This window comes from Microcaecilia unicolor, chromosome 8, assembly GCF_901765095.1.
Source record: "Microcaecilia unicolor chromosome 8, aMicUni1.1, whole genome shotgun sequence".
Classification (NCBI taxonomy): Eukaryota; Metazoa; Chordata; class Amphibia; order Gymnophiona; family Siphonopidae; genus Microcaecilia; species Microcaecilia unicolor.
In genome coordinates this window covers 118,397,377-118,413,096 of record NC_044038.1, presented here as the reverse complement: position 1 = coordinate 118,413,096, position 15,720 = coordinate 118,397,377, and the positions used below count along the sequence as shown (strand labels likewise).

The 15,720-nt window shown below is 45.2% G+C and overlaps 1 protein-coding gene across 5 annotated transcripts in view; it reads left to right on the top strand.

Annotated features, from left to right (window-relative positions):
- ECSCR (endothelial cell surface expressed chemotaxis and apoptosis regulator) overlaps positions 1-15,720 on the top strand; it is a 556,224-nt gene that overhangs the window by 343,355 nt on the left and 197,149 nt on the right. For all 5 annotated transcript variants that reach the window (XM_030211784.1, XM_030211786.1, XM_030211783.1 and 2 more), the window contains one exon: positions 8,130-8,228. In XM_030211784.1, coding sequence (XP_030067644.1) covers positions 8,130-8,228 — 99 coding nt within the window. The remainder of the gene's footprint in view (positions 1-8,129; positions 8,229-15,720) is intronic.

Here is a 15,720-nt window from a genome sequence, read left to right as displayed (position 1 = left end):
AGGATTGGGGAGAAAGAGGGAAACCAACAGAGGGATGGATTGGGGAGAGAGAGAAAGAGGGAAACCAACAGAGGGAAGGATTGGGGAGAGAGAGAAAGAGGGAAACCAACAGAGGGAAGGATTGGGGAGAGAGAAAGAGGGAAACCAACAGAGGGAAGGATTGGGGAGAGAGAGAAAGAGGGAATACAACAGGGAAGGATTGGGGAGAGAGAGAAAGGGAAAACAACAGAGGGAAGGATTGGGGAGAAGAAAGGGGAAAACAGATGGAAGGATGGGGAGAGAGAGGGAAAAACAGATGGAAGGATTGGGGAGAGAGGGAAAAAACAGATGGAAGGATTGGGGAAAGAGAGGGAAAACAGATGGAAGGATGGGGAGACAGAGGGGGAAAACAGATGGAAGGATGGGGAGAGCGAGAGGGAAGATGCTGGATGGAAGAATGCAGAAAGAAATAGGGGAGACACTGGAAGGATGGGGAGAGAAAGCAGAGCTGCTGGATGGAAAAGGGGAATAGAGAAAGACTGGAGAATAAGAGGAAGGGGCATGGGGAGAACAAGGGTGAGGAAAAGATGAAAAGCCACAGGTAGATGAAGGAAATTAAAGAATGGATAGTAAGAATGAATTAAATCTGGACAGAGAGAGAGCCTGAAAAATATTGAAGAAAGCAAAGAAAAAGGAGACAAAAATGACAAATGGCACAGAAGAGTTAAGCGAAAACAAAGGAAAGCAGAATCACAGACTGGGACCAATATGGAAAGAAAAACAGTCACCAGACAACAAAGGTAGAAAAAAAATCATTTTATTTTCATTTTAGTGTTTGTAATATGTCCAATTTGAGAATTTACATTGGCTGTCTTATTTTGCACTGGGTATACTGGAGCTGTAAGAGCTTACAGAGATTATTTATAATGAAAAAAAATCACGTTATTTTTTTCTCCTATAGTACTGTAATATTTTCAATGATGTCTGTTTATATGCGCCATGGCTGGTATAGGGGGTGTGGTTAATGTGGGTGTGGCTATCATAGGGGTGGAGCCATATGTGGTGGCCCCGCCCATAATGAGTACCGGCACCTTTTTTTCTACAAAAAAAGCACTGACCAGGACACACTAACCACCCACCCCAGAAAGGGGGAGAGTAAAGTGAGGCATGTCATCTCATTCATCTCGGGGGGGGGGGGGGGGATGGTCGTTGGAAGTTGCAGCCACAGTCATGGGAGGGCACCTGCAACCTGCATCCTTGATCTGGGACCAATAAATATGTTATTACTTATTAGTTGGCTATTAGCCACATATTGTACAGGACATATTCAATAAATATATTTACAAATCAGTACAGGTGTCCTGTTTTTGAATACTTACGGTGAGCCCTGAGGTGCTGTCGCACTGCACGGATGAGCTCGGGCCTCTCCCGCCTCACACGGCGGAACCTCCTCCTCAGGGACTCGAGGTGCCGGTGAACCTGAAAGCGTCTGTAAGATATAAGTTTGTAGAGGAGGAATCAGGGGATGGTCCTTCTTGCCCTCTGCACACACATTCATTTGTTATTCAAATAGCAGAGAGAGGGTCAACACTGTTGGGGGGGGGGACCACCTCCATTGGTACAGATTCATAGGAGCCACCTTTTTAAAATTTTGGGGGGTGCTACCCCCCGTGGAGATCACCCCTCCCTGGATACATACAAGACATTTATTCTATATTGGGGGTGCTCAAGCACCCACAGCAGCCACCGAGTTGGCTCCTATGCGGATGATGCCATAGAGGTGGCCATGAGGCCAGAAACTACCGTTTGTATGCATTATAATTTATGCTTGTAAAACTACTTTATATGTGTTATCATTACCGTGTTATCAAGTATGCTATACGTTTAATTGGTATAATGTTTCCACTATTCCGATGTGTTGTAAGCCACATAGAGCCTGCAAAGAGGGGTGGGAAAATGTGGGGTTCACAGGCAAGAAATAATTAAATAACAAAATACATTATTGTAGGGATGTGGGAATGGTCGTCCTTTCAAGAACATACATTTTATTAGTGATTGTGTATGTACCCATAGTACTCATTATCCTTGCATGCACACTCCAGTTACTGGTTACATTGATGACGGAGCTGTTATATGTGTAGGTACAGGAGGGGGGTGTGTAGGCCAAACACTTACCTTTCAAGCCTGTCCCTAATGTGGGACCAGGCTCTCATGGCCTGGAGCCTGGGGGGCAGGTGGTGGTGCGTGATAAAGAGCCGATGGCGGTGCCTTAGGCACAGCCGCACCAGCAGCAGGCTCTCCTCATGCCCGAAGTTTGGCTCACGTCGGTGCGCCATTTTTTCAGGTGTTGGAAAACAAGTGCTTTATATATACGTCCTTGCGTGACGGACGTCGTTTCGTGCACAGCTCCATATATGGATCACCATCCCATATATGGCCCTATCAGCACGTGGACGCCGTCGTAAGCATAGACGTCTTTGACGTGCATGCCTGGTTGTTATGCGTGCGGAACTTGCCTTATATAGATGAGTATGAAGCACCCGACCCTTTTCACATATACACAATATGCATATAGCTGCATGCAGTTCCGGACATCCAGATAGGGCTCATATGAGGAATATTCGGTGGAGCAGCATGATCTTTCTGTAGTTGACGTGTATAAACGTTCCTCATATTTTTACCCTACCTGGATGTCCAGAACAGCATGTATTGTACTTGCAGTACACCTATGTACATTCTTTTACACACTTTCTGATTTGGTCGTTTGCACCTGCGATAATCGAACGTGTTAGGGCGCACAATTTAGTCACGCTTATGCGCTCCTCATTTGGTCGTTTTGCTACAGGGATAATCGATTATTGAAAAACGCCTATACTATTTTCCGATTATACATGCCTGATTTTGGACGTTTTTGTAAGGACGTCCTAATGCGTACTTGGACGACCTTTCGATTATGCCCCTCTTAGTCTCCTAACCAAGTTACAAGTCACTATAACACTTCAAAGATTTCCAACTCAAAATAGGAATGTTCCTTAGATGTATTTCATGTAAAATCTCAGTTCACTTGTGTGGTAAACAGGAGTTTCAGAAAAAATGTGAATTGTCTCTCTCTGTACTTAGCTGTAGGAAACTTCCAATTGCAGACTCAACTTCCAGTTGCAGACTTAGTCTTCAAGAGATCTCTCCTTTAAAAGTTGTCTTCTTCCTAAACTTAAACTAAAAATAAAATAAAAGGAGAAATACTGCCTCCCTTCAGTGTGTGTGTCTTTTAGATCAGCCTGCCTGAAACTGGAACCTGGACTGAGTACTAAACTATGAAAAAATAAAATAAATTGAATTTCCTCAGTTCTAATTTCCTAAGTAGCTTTATTATAACTTTACCCTGACTATCTAAAAAGCAACCCTTTTTGTTTCTTCCAAGCTGCTGAGATCTTGAAGCCCACTGCTGGATCTCATCCACACACACACATTCATAGATCCACTCCCCTCTCAGCAGAGAAACCTCAAACTTGTAAATCTCAACCAATCTCTTTCAGAAATACATCTTTTTCCTTAAATGTTTAATGATTTCTGATCCTTACTATTAGGACCAAATCAACTTGGAAACTCACAATCCTTTTCTCAGGAGAGAGAACTAAAACTTTCAAATCTAGTACAAACCTCTCCTCAATTTCCTGTTTTACTTTCAACCAAATCAGTCACTCTTTTAATATATCAGTCAAATTTTATCAATTCTTTCTTTCAATTCTTACACACAGAGCTCACAGAATGCAGGTCCTGGCTCAGTCAAATCTTCAGTTGCTCTCCCCTGCTCTATTCCCGGGCAGAATTTTTACAAGGGCTGCTCAGCCAATCAGAGAGCTCTATTTGAATGCAGATTAACATAGACACTCTAATGGGAATCTTTAGTCAAAACCACTAGATAAACCCTTCGTTTTTGGATCAAACTCCACACTTTTGATCAAAGTCATGCTCTAGCATTAAGGCTGTAAACATTTCTAACAATTTTTATCCATAAATATGCAAATGAGAACCTCCCAAAAACGAACTAATTTGCATATGATTTAAACAAATTTGAGTACATAGCATATCAATCCCATCCCCTAACACCTAAATTCTGCAATTAGATTTAATGCAAATACTTTTAAAACTTATTTTTAGCACTTTTAAAATCTTAGGTGTCAGTGTAAATCTCTATGGTATGTTCTGCTCATGTGCAGGAGTCTCTATGGTATCAACTGCTCATGTGCAGGAGTCCTCCTGGCTGAATATTTCCATAGCAACTCAGGACACCTCTAGCAACCCCCTCCTCCCCCGCTCTCTCAGCAGTAAGGTAAACACATTAAACCAATTTCTACAACTGGTTACATCTAGTAGGGAAGACTTTGCTGAAACTCAAGCAAGACTGCGGAACCATGATCCTGATTGCACGCTTCTGGCCTTGCCAGATTTGGTTCCCTCTTCTTCTGGAGTTGTCCTCCAAAGAACCATGGAGATTGGACTGTTTTCTAACCCTCATCACTCAGAACGAGGGGTCGCTTCTACATCCCAACCTCCAGTCTCTGGCTCTCACGGCCTGGATGTTGAAAGCTTAGAATTTGCCTCCTTGGGTCTTTCGGAGGGTGTCTCCCGAGTCTTGCTTGCTTCCAGGAAAGATTCCACGAAGAGGTGTTACTCTTTCAAATGGAGGAGGTTCGGTGTCTGGTGTGACAGCAAGGCCCTAGATCCTCTTTCTTGTCCTACACAGACCCTGCTTGAATACCTTCTACACTTGTCAGAGACTGGTCTCAAGACCAACTCAGTAAGAGTTCACCTTAGTGCAATTAGTGCTTATCATCGCCGTGCAGAGGGTAAGCCTATCTCTGGACAGCCTTTAGTTCGCTTCATGAGAGGTTTTCTTTTGTCAAAACCCCCTGTCAAACCTCCACCAGTGTCATGGGATCTCAATGTTGTTCTCACCCAGCTGATGAAAGCTCCTTTTGAGCCACTGAATTCCTGCTATCTGAAGTACTTGACCTGGAAGGTCGTTTTCTTGGTGGCTGTTACTTCAGCTCGTAGAGTCAATGAGCTTCAGGCCTTGGTAGTGCATGCACCTTATATCAAGTTCCATCATAACAGACTAGTCCTCCGCACGCACCCTAAGTCCTGCCAAAGGTGGTGTTGGAGTTTCATCTGAACTAGTCAGTTGTCTTGCCAACTTTCTTTCCCCGTCCTCATACCCGCCCTGGCGAAAGCAGTTTGCACACCTTGGACTGCAAGAGAGCATTGGCCTTTTACGTGGAGTGGACAAAGCCCTTTAGACAGTCCACCCAGTTGTTTGTTTGTTTTGATCCCAACAGGAGGGGAGTCACCATTGGAAAACGCACAATCTCCAATTGGCTAGCAGATTGCATTTCCTTCACTTATGCCAATGCTGGGCTGTCTTTGGAGGGCCATGTCACGGCTCATAATGTTAGAGCCATGGCTGCATCAGTGGCTCACTTAAAGTCAGCCTCCATTGAAGAGATTTGCAAGGCTGCAACTTGGTCATCAGTCCATACATTCACATCTCACTACTGCCTTCAGCAGGATACCCGACACCAGTGGCGTAGCCAGAAGTCAATTTTTGGGTGGGCCAACAGGTTGGATGGGTGGGCACTAGACAGTGGTGTGCTGGTAAATGTTTAACAACAGGCTCTCTCCCCGGCCCACCTCTGCGCCCGTCCACCTCCCCTCAAAATTGCAGAGCTGGCTATAGCCGGGGAGAGAGCCTGGGGGGGGGGGGGGGGGCAATGCATTACTGTCTCCAGGAAAAAAAAATTAAATGATCCCAGGTTCCAATTTAATTCATGTTTAATGTGGGATAAAATGCCATAAATAAGTAAATAAATAAATATAAACTTTTAATGTTGAGCACCTGATTCTCAAAGTGGACATATTCCAAACACTATAATGAAAATAAAATGATTTTTTTCTACCTTTGTTGTCTGGTGACTGTTTTTCTGATCATGCTGGCCCAGTATCCGATTCTGCTGCTATCTGTCCTCTTAACTCCGTTTCCAGGGCTTCCTTTCCATTTATTTCTTTACTTTCCTCCTTTCTTCTTCATTTCTTGCTCTATATCCATAAGTAAAAGCTGGGTCCTCTGCAGACTTGACTGTCTAGTGGATCCAGCTTCTGCCTATTTTCTTCATCCATGTGCAGTTTTTCTCCTCTCTTCCTTTTCCCTCATCTCATCTCCTTCCTCATTCTTCCATTCCCTCCATCCATGTCCAGCATTTCTTCTCTCTCCCTTCCCTCTCATCCATCCATGTCCAGCAACCCTCCTCTCCCCTTCCCTCCATCCCGCAACCCTCCTCTCCCCTTCTTCCACCATGTCCAGCAACCCTCCTCTCCCCTTCCCTCCATCCAGCAACCCTCCTCTCCCCTTCTTCCACCATGTCCAGCAACCCTCCTCTCCCCTTCCCTCCATCCAGCAACCCTCCTCTCCCCTTCTTCCACCATGTGCAGCAACCCTCCTCTCCTGTCTGCCCTGTTTCCTTCCGGCCCCCCCGCCCCCGCCGTACCTTTAAATATTATAGTTTTGCTGGAGTCGCGGGCAGCCGGCATTGAAGACATCGGCAGGCTTTCGCCGGTTCCAGCAGCCTTCCCTTCCCTCGTTGCAAGTCGGATGATGGCTCCGCCCTCTTCTGACGTATTTCCTGTTTCTACGAGGGCGGAGCCATCATCCGACTTGCAACGAGGGAAGGGAAGGCTGCTGGAACCGGCGAAAGCCTGCCGATGTCTTCAATGCCGGCTGCCCGCGACTCCAGCAAAACTGTAATATTTAAAGGTACGGCGGGCAGCGACGGCGGGGCAGTGGCGGGCTGGGGAGGCAAATGCGGGATCGGAGCTCAGCCTGCTCCCTCCGCTGCCTCCACTGCTGGGTGGGCCTGAAACAAAACTGGGTGGGCCTGGGCCCACCCAGGCCCACCCGTGGCTACGCCCCTGCCCGACACGACAGTCGGTTTGGGCAGTCGGTGCTGCAGAATCTGTTTGGAGTTTAGAATCCAACTCCCCCCCCCCCCCCCCCCCCCGATCCATTTTTGTTCTGTTCCAGGCTGCACTCTCAGTTAGTTGTTTATGGTTTCAGGTCAATCTTTGTTATGTCCTCACCGTTGCGAGGCCCAATTGACCAATGTTCATTGTTTTGAGTGAGCCTGGTTGCTAGGGATATCCCACATGTGAGAACAAGCAGCCTGCTTGTCTTCAGAGAAAGCGAAGATACATACCTGTAGCAGGTATTCTCCGAGGACAGCAGGCTGATTGTTCTCACAAACCTGCCCACCTCTCCTTTGGAGTTGTTATTGTTTCTTTTTATTCTTTTGATTTAACTGAGGAATGCGTTCACGCGATGAGCGGTAAATCGGATCGCCCATGCGCGGTGCGCGCTGCACGCGCGCCAGAAGACTCTAGCAAGACTTTTTATATATTTTGCTTGCAAAGTGCCGATTCCCGGGCTGACGCGGACGTTGACCCACATGTGAGAACAATCAGCCTGCTGTCCTTGGAGAATACCTGCTACAGGTATGTATTTTCGCTTTCTGTCAGGTACATGTGACCTGGATTGGCCATTGTTGGGAGCAGGATACTAGGCTAATGGACCATTGGTCTGACCCAGTATGGCTATTCTTATATTCTTATAATTGGCAGTTTGCCCCTGACACAGCTTGTGTGAAGGGAAAATGTGATCACATTGGGCACTTTTGAGTCATAAAAATTGTTAGCTCTGCTATCTGCTGGTCTGCTTTGTCTGCTGATTGAGCATTTGCAGATCATCCTCTCTCTGTGCTTGTACTTTCTTTGAATGTGTACATAGCTGTTTTTTGTCTCTTGGGATGAGGGCATACACTTTTGAGTAGTTGTCCTAGAGATCTGTGGTATACACAGCATCTCTTAGGGTTTCGTTGTTCATCAGAGATATTGTGGGAAATATAGAAGCATTTTCATTTAAGCCTCCTGAAGGATATATGTACACACAGGTAAAATAATGTGCCAACCGTAATAGTGTTATCATCCCAACTTCCTATCACAGCACTTTTCTCTAGAATCTTAAGTACAGGTTAGAGTTGTGTTTTATAACTGTCTCCCACCAGCATTGTTGTTTTTTAACCTGTGTATCTGTTTTTCAGGTGGAATAATCTTTATAGCGATCCTTATCACTGGTGTGATTGTTCTGTTGTTTGTGGTTACCTTAAGATTCAAGTGCAAAACTTCAAGTGACACTGAAGGTACACTTTATTTTTGGTGTTCAATTTTCAAAATTTGTCCTGATATTCAGATATTTTTCCAGTTCATTTTACACATTCATTTTTAATGTGTGCATTGCATGCTAACATGTGTAAATCGATTGTATGTGTTAATTCATAGGTTTACACGCATACAATTGAGCTTGTATGCACTAACATTTTTAAGATGCCTCAAAGAATTGAATGCACACCAATAAATTAGCCATAATTAGCTCTGTGAGGTTGCATGAATCAAAGCTAGATTTGTGTTAAATTGCACATGACAGGTCATGTCTGATACAAAACTTCTATTTCTTCGTAAGTCCTGAAATTTAATTCAACAATATTTTAATTTTTTTTTAAAAAGCAGTTTTTTCTTTTTATTAAAGTCCAATTATCATTCGTTTCTCCCAGTACTTATCTGAAACAAACACTGCTACGCTCTACAACTCGGCTGTTTCACTCCAGCTTCATCAGGAGTTTTTTATGGTTCAACATTTTTTATTGATGACAATTCAAAAGAAATACCTTTAACCTGGTGCATATACAGAGATTCAGAGTATACGAACATGCTCTGTTTAAACCTTATGATACAGCTTGTCATCAAACTTTTAACATATTATCTCTACCCCTCCCACCCCCCCTCTAAGTGTTGGTCAATATGTGTGTGCTTTGACTTTCCATTTTGGACTACCTCCCTCCCGTCCCGGGGGAGGTCCTGGGTCTTGTACTCTGATGGCCCCCTCCCCCGTTCTGGAGAGTGTCACTCTTATTGTGCAGGCTTATTCTACTATACCAATCTACCTACAAGTGCTATAATTTGTTCTGTTAACCATGTTTATATCTTAGGCGTAGCATCTAATCCACCTTAATGGCACTCCCATGCACTTTAGAATTGAATAACCCCGCCTTCTCCCTGTTGCCCACCAACTCCCCCCAACCTAATATTCCGGAGAAAATAAACAATGAAAGAAAAAGAAAAAAAACAACAACTCAGTTTATAGCCGCTTCATAATCGGTTCAGAATAAAACTCCTAGCCCTGGGCGCCAGGGATTGTATATAAGGCTCCCAAATCTTCAGGAATGCCCTTTTTCCTTTTGGGGAGGATCCCACCTCTCTCCTCTCCATCTTCAGCAGGTCATATAGACTATTCCTCCAATGCCAATAGTCCGGAGGTTCGGAGTGTACCCAGGCCTGTAAAATCAGTTTTTTACCTACTAAACTGGCTTTCCTGATGAACTGCCGGGCTCCCCCCGTGTGCAAGACAAATAACTCATACTGATCTAAGAGTAGACCCTGCGGAGTAAGCGGGATCTTGCTCTTTAATATCGACTCTAGAAATCCCACAATTTGCCTCCAAAAGTTCTGGATCTTATAACATTCCCAAAGGTAGTGATATAATGTGCCTTCCCGCTGCCCACACTTAGAACATAAAGAATCAACTGCTCCTCCAAATTTGGATACTTGATATTTTGACATGTATGCCCTATATAAAATCCTGTATTGACATTCCCTTATGGCAGCGTTTCTCGACAGGGTGGGAATTCTAGCCGATAACTTCTGAAAATCTAGTTTCAGGTTTGGACTCCTTAGATCATGGGCCCATTTCCCTAAATATGTTCTGTATCTCTACCCCTATTCATCTCCCCCAACGCTTTTTGTAATCCAGAAACTGATAAACGCCTCCCTTGCACGGAACTAAAGAATGTCCTTATTTGGCGCCCATGTCCACTACTCAGTTTCCCTTGCTCTAAAGATCTAACATAATGTGCTAACTGGTAAAACGCAAATTGATGACTCTGAGTGATACCTACCCCTAGAGCTCCAAGCTCCAATAATTGTCCCTTAGAATCTAGTACATGTTCCAATTTGGTGATCCCCATCGTTGCCCAATTACCAAGTACTTTGTTCTCCGTACCTGGTGAGAACTGTGAGTTACCCTGCAGAGGTAGAAGATCTGTTATATCCACCGCTAGCCCCAGATCTCATTTAAATCTCTCCATACCTGTCTCAAAGGTCTGACCAATATACTATTGGAGTTGTCGGCTCGGGCATTGTAACAAAAAATATAAGTGAAAAGGTTTAAAACACTCTTGCTCCAAGCTACGGGGGGTGTAGTCTTGCCTGTCTAATAACCAATCACCCAGGTGCTGGAGTAGACTGGCCTGGTTGTAGCGACGGAGGTTTGGTAATCCAATGCCTCCCTCTCTCCACGACCCCATCATTAACTTCAAAGGGAGTTTTGGCTTTGACCCCCTCCAAATAAATTTCCTGACATGTTTAAGGATTTGATTTATATCTTTAGCCCGTAATCGTATGGGGAGTACCTGAAATAAGTATAACCATCGTGGAAATTCCACCATACGAAACAGATGCACTCTCCCATGCAGATTGAGTGGCAGGACTCCCCATCTGTCCAACCGGTCCTTCAAAGCCGCGATCCTATTACCTATATTTATCAGATGTATTTCTGATGTTTTTTGGGGGATCTGTACCCCTAAATATTGGAGTGACTCTGATGCCCATCGCAGTGGGAACTCTGCACCCCACATCTGCCTCACACTATTGTCTGTTGCTAACGCTAATGATTTTGAGTAGTTTATTTTAAAACCAGCGAAATCCCCATATTCCCTAAAATGTTCTAATAAGGCCTCCAACGAACGTTTTGGTTGGGTTAGATGGACCAATAAATCATCTGCAAAAGCAGATACCTTAAACTCTTCAGGTCCCCAATTTACCCCTTCTATTTCCGGGTGATCCATAATTTCCCTGATCAATGGTTCTAATGCCAAGACAAATAGTAGGGGCGAGAGAGGGCACCCCTGTCTCGTACCCCTCCTGATTGGGAATAAGGGTGATTGTTCCCCGTTGATCCATAAATATGCCTGGGGATTTACATAGAGTGCCCCTATCGCCTCCTGGAAAGCCCCTTTAATGGCCATCTTAGTCAGTACCGCAAATAGAAAGCCCCACACCACCCTATCAAAGGCCTTCTCTGCATCAAAACTGACAACCAGAGAAGGCCTTTTCTGTCGTTCCACTGTCTCCAAGGATGCCAATAGAGCCCTCATATTCTTTGCCACTGTCCTCCCTTGCACAAACCCAACTTGAGAAGATGCTATTAACCCCGGCAAAAGCTTTGCCAGTCGGTTGGCCAGGATCTTCGCATATAATTTAAGATCACTATTCAATAGTGAGATTGGTCTGTAGGAACTTACCTCAGTATCGTCCCTCCCAGGTTTTCGTAATAATATAATTTTTGCTATATTAAGGGAGTCTGGCATTGTCCCGGTTGAGACCATATTGTTATATAGATCTAACAGTGGAGGTGTGACCTGCTCCTGTAGGATCTTATAGAATGCTATACTGAACCCCTCTGGCCCCGGCGTCTTATGCAATTCACTCTGCTGTAGGGCCAACATCAATTCCCCTTCCTCAATAGGATTGTTCAGAGTCTCTCTTTGCTCCTCAGTGATCTTGGGTAGATTTTGGTTTATTAAATATAGGTTACTGTCTTCTACAATATCGGTAGGCTCTGCATATAGCGCCATAAAAAATTCCCTAAATCTCCCTATAATATCTCTCCGGTCTCTCTTATGAGATTCCCTCCTCCATCCTTCACTTGCAGAATCCTTGAGGGCCCTTTCTTCCCTTGCACTAACCTACCTAATAGGGCGCCTGCTTTATTTCCATATTGAAATAGTTGGTGTTTATAATACATTTGTGTTTTTTGTGCTCTTTGATGAAGGAGCTCATTTAGGTTTTTCTGAGTTATGAGCAACTCCTTCTTGTTCTCATCCGTTACTTCCTCCCCTAGTCTCTTCCTTCTTACCCGAACCTCTCTTTCCAAGCATAGGATCTCTTTATCCCTCATTTTCCTGGCTCTTGCTCTATAGGCTATCACCTCTCCCCTCATAACTGCTTTGGCTGTTTCCCAGTACAGTACCACATTATGTCTGTGATCTCCGTTGAATTGCTTAAATTCCTGCCATTTTTCACTTATAAATGACTTAAAATTTGGGTCTCTATACAGTTCAAACGGAAATCTCCACCCTCCCTTCCCAAGCCCTCTTCCAGTGACCTGTAGTTCAAACCATGCCATCGCATGGTCTGAAATCTCGCATGGGCCTATCTCTGCTTTTGGCACTTGAGAAAACAGTGCCGGGGATATGAGAAAATAATCGATACGGGATTGGGTCAAGTGTGCCCTGGAGGTGTGCGTATAGTACCTCTGCGAAGGATGCAATACCCTCCACACATCTATCAGGTTGAGGGCTGAGCAGAGGAAAGGCACACCTCGTGATTGAAATCTATGCTGCAAACCCGATTCACCACATCTATCTATCTCGGGGTCTATCACCATATTGAAATCCCCTCCTAGTATGACATTGCCCCCCTGGTAGGAGCCCAGCAGTTCCAATAACTTGTTGTAGAATTTCTTGTCGTACACATTTGGTGCGTATATATTGCACAGTATATATGAAGATGTGCCTATTTCTACTTCCATTATCACTGTCCTACCTCCCTCGTCTAGCTTTATTGATTTAGTTCGCATCTGCAGGCCCCTCCGAATTAATATCAACACTCCTCCCTTTTTTCCCTGTGCTGGAGAGCCTACTGCCATTTCCACCCAACCCTTCTGAAACTTGCTGTGCTCATTATTGGAGAGATGGGTCTCTTGGAGGAATACTATGTCTGCTCTGTGTCTCTGCAATGCCTGCAGGACTTTAGTGCGTTTGACAGGTGAGGAGATCCCCCCCACATTCCAGGATATCAACCTAATTGGGTTCAGCCTCCTGTTTTATATCCATAACAATGTCTGATAACTTTCACACTCTGAAGGGTGCCCCCCAGCCCCTGGGCACCCTCCATCCTTTGATCTGCAGCTGTCCACCCCAGCTCCCACATCCATTCCGAACCGTGTAGCGTGATTGTTGAGAGCCATATGAAACTGACAAAACAAAACAAACAGAGAAGAAAAAAAAAAAACCCTCCCTCCCCCATCCTCTTTCCATTATTCCCCCTCCCCCCTTCCCTCCCTCTCACCACCTCTGAACTCCTTCCTCTCCTGTCCTGTGGTTCTCGCTAGAGAACGAGTCACGCCCCCCCTTTTCCCCCTAGCGCAGACCTCCAGATTATTATATTTCTCCCCCTATTAATTATGAACTGCTAACATTACACAGTCCTGCTTCCTAGCATATATAATATTAACCTTAAATTAACATCTGTTATACTTAAATATAGACACTGCCCTTGGTACAGAAACTTAGATGTAAAGCCTTCCATGGGCCGAGGAAGTACCTGCATGTACCCAAGGATTCTATATTTATTTTACAGTCCTTACTGTACAGTCATACCAACTTGCATGTGTTCAATGTCCACTTTATCTTCCTCTGCTTTCATATCTACTTGTTGCCTCTGGACTTAATCCAACCGGGCCTTAATCGCCTCCTTATCTGGGATCCCGTGGGCTGTTGATCCTTGCGACCTCGCTCTCTTCCTCCGGTCTCTGCTCCATTTTATTAGCAAAGTGCAAGGCCTCCACATGTGAGCTGAAGAAGTGTTGTTTGCCCTTGTACTGAATTCTGAGTTTGGCTGGAAACATCAGAGCGAAGTTAGCTCTTTTTTCATACAGGCTCTTGCATACTTCCACAAATTGCCTACGCTGGGCTGCCACCGCGGCTGAAAAATCTTGGAAACATAGGACATTGCGGGTCTCATACTGCACCTTGCCTCTCGCTCTCCATGCTCGCAGTATTTCTTGTTTGTGGGTATAGTTGAGAATTTTACATATTATTACACGTGGCCTTTCTGAGTCCTGTCCAGCGCGGCCCAGCCGGTGTGCTCGCTCAATTTTTAACTCCTTCTCCAGCCCGGGTAGGTTTAGTGTCTTGGGCAGCCATGTTTCAAGGAACTCCCGCAGCTCTACCTCGCGTATTGACTCCGGCAGCCCCACCAGCCTTAAATTATTCCGGCGTGATCTATTTTCTAGATCTTCTACTTTAGCTTCCAGTTTGTTCAGTTGCTCCTGCATTTGCTCTTGCTTGCTTTCACATTGCTGGCACTGATCTTTCACGTCCGACAGTCTCTGCTGAAACCCAGTCAAATGTGTGCGTAAGCTTTCCAGTTTACCGTCCATTTGCACTATTTGATCTGAGATTTTCTGTAGCTTTTTATCGACGGATGCCTCTAATAAGGTTGAAACTTCCGCGGCTATCTCTGCTGCCCAGGCGGAACTCACCGATTCGCTCGACGTGCCAATCTCCGCCATTTTGTTTTCACCCGTGCGGCTCCGTGTGCTGTCTTTCCGGCTGATTTTTGCGGCTATTCCGACCCGAATCTCAGCTAGCCAGCCGTTGCCCACACCGGAGAAGTTTCCCGTGCCTTTCTGGCTCAATTTCGTGGGTTCTCTGCTGATGTGTGCGGCGCTAGGGGAAGTTGTTCTACGAGGGGTCTCGGAGCTCTATCAAGCGGCGACCTTCCCTTCGCCTAGCATCACGTGACTCCTCATCAGAAGTTTTTTAATCCTACAGCATTGTCAGTTACCTAAAAGATATATTTAGCAAATTATTTCAAATTATGGCTGCTTGACTACCGACTTAAGGTTATAACATTAATTCTTATTAGGGTTTCTTACCCCGCTGTTTAGTGCACGCAGTCTTGAGAGTATATGCTTTCAAAATAGTGCCTTAACTTTAAAAGGATGCCTAGAATCATTAACCAATCAAAAAAGACTATTCCCGATTGGTTCAAAAAATCAAACTGTATGATGTATTGTGATCCACTTTCAGACCCTTAGAACTTCACAATTACATTTGATCTATTGAAAATCATTCAAAAAAAGAGATTTTTAAAATTATTTATTTTAAAGCAATTATCCTGTATAATAATTCTCACCACCAACGTTCTAATGTCTTGCCTGTGTCCATGGCTCCTTCGGCGTTGCTGAGCTAGGCTCCGTAGCCAGGCTGACATCACTCATAGCTGATCCCCCCCCCCCCCCCCCCCCCCACACACACACACACTGCCACGCGCAAATCTGGCATCAAACAACACAGCAAAAAAAAAAAAAACAGCCTCGCGCCCATCAGCTGTCGCGCTCCCTAACTGTCAGAGCTGCACACACTACAAAACGGAGAACCAGCTTCAGCGCACTGTCGGAGACTGCCCGCCCGCTCTCCCTCCATCCAAAACTTGGCGACCGGCTGAAGCACAGCACAAGTAACGAGCAGGGAGGGGGAGGAATAGGGAAACTCACGGAGCAAGTGGCAGGGAGCGGCGGAGAAGAAGGAGGAGGTGGGTGTGAAGGAGAAAAAAGCTGTCAGTGAACAGATATACAGCGTGCACCCCTCAGCTGTTCCGCGCCCAAACTGTCAGAGCTTTGTGCACTACAAAACGGAGACCCAGAGAGCAGGACGAGCATTTTGGCAGCCCTTCCCCGCTGAGCTAGAAGAAAGGCTTCAGCGGACTGTCGGAGACTGCCCGCCCGTCTCG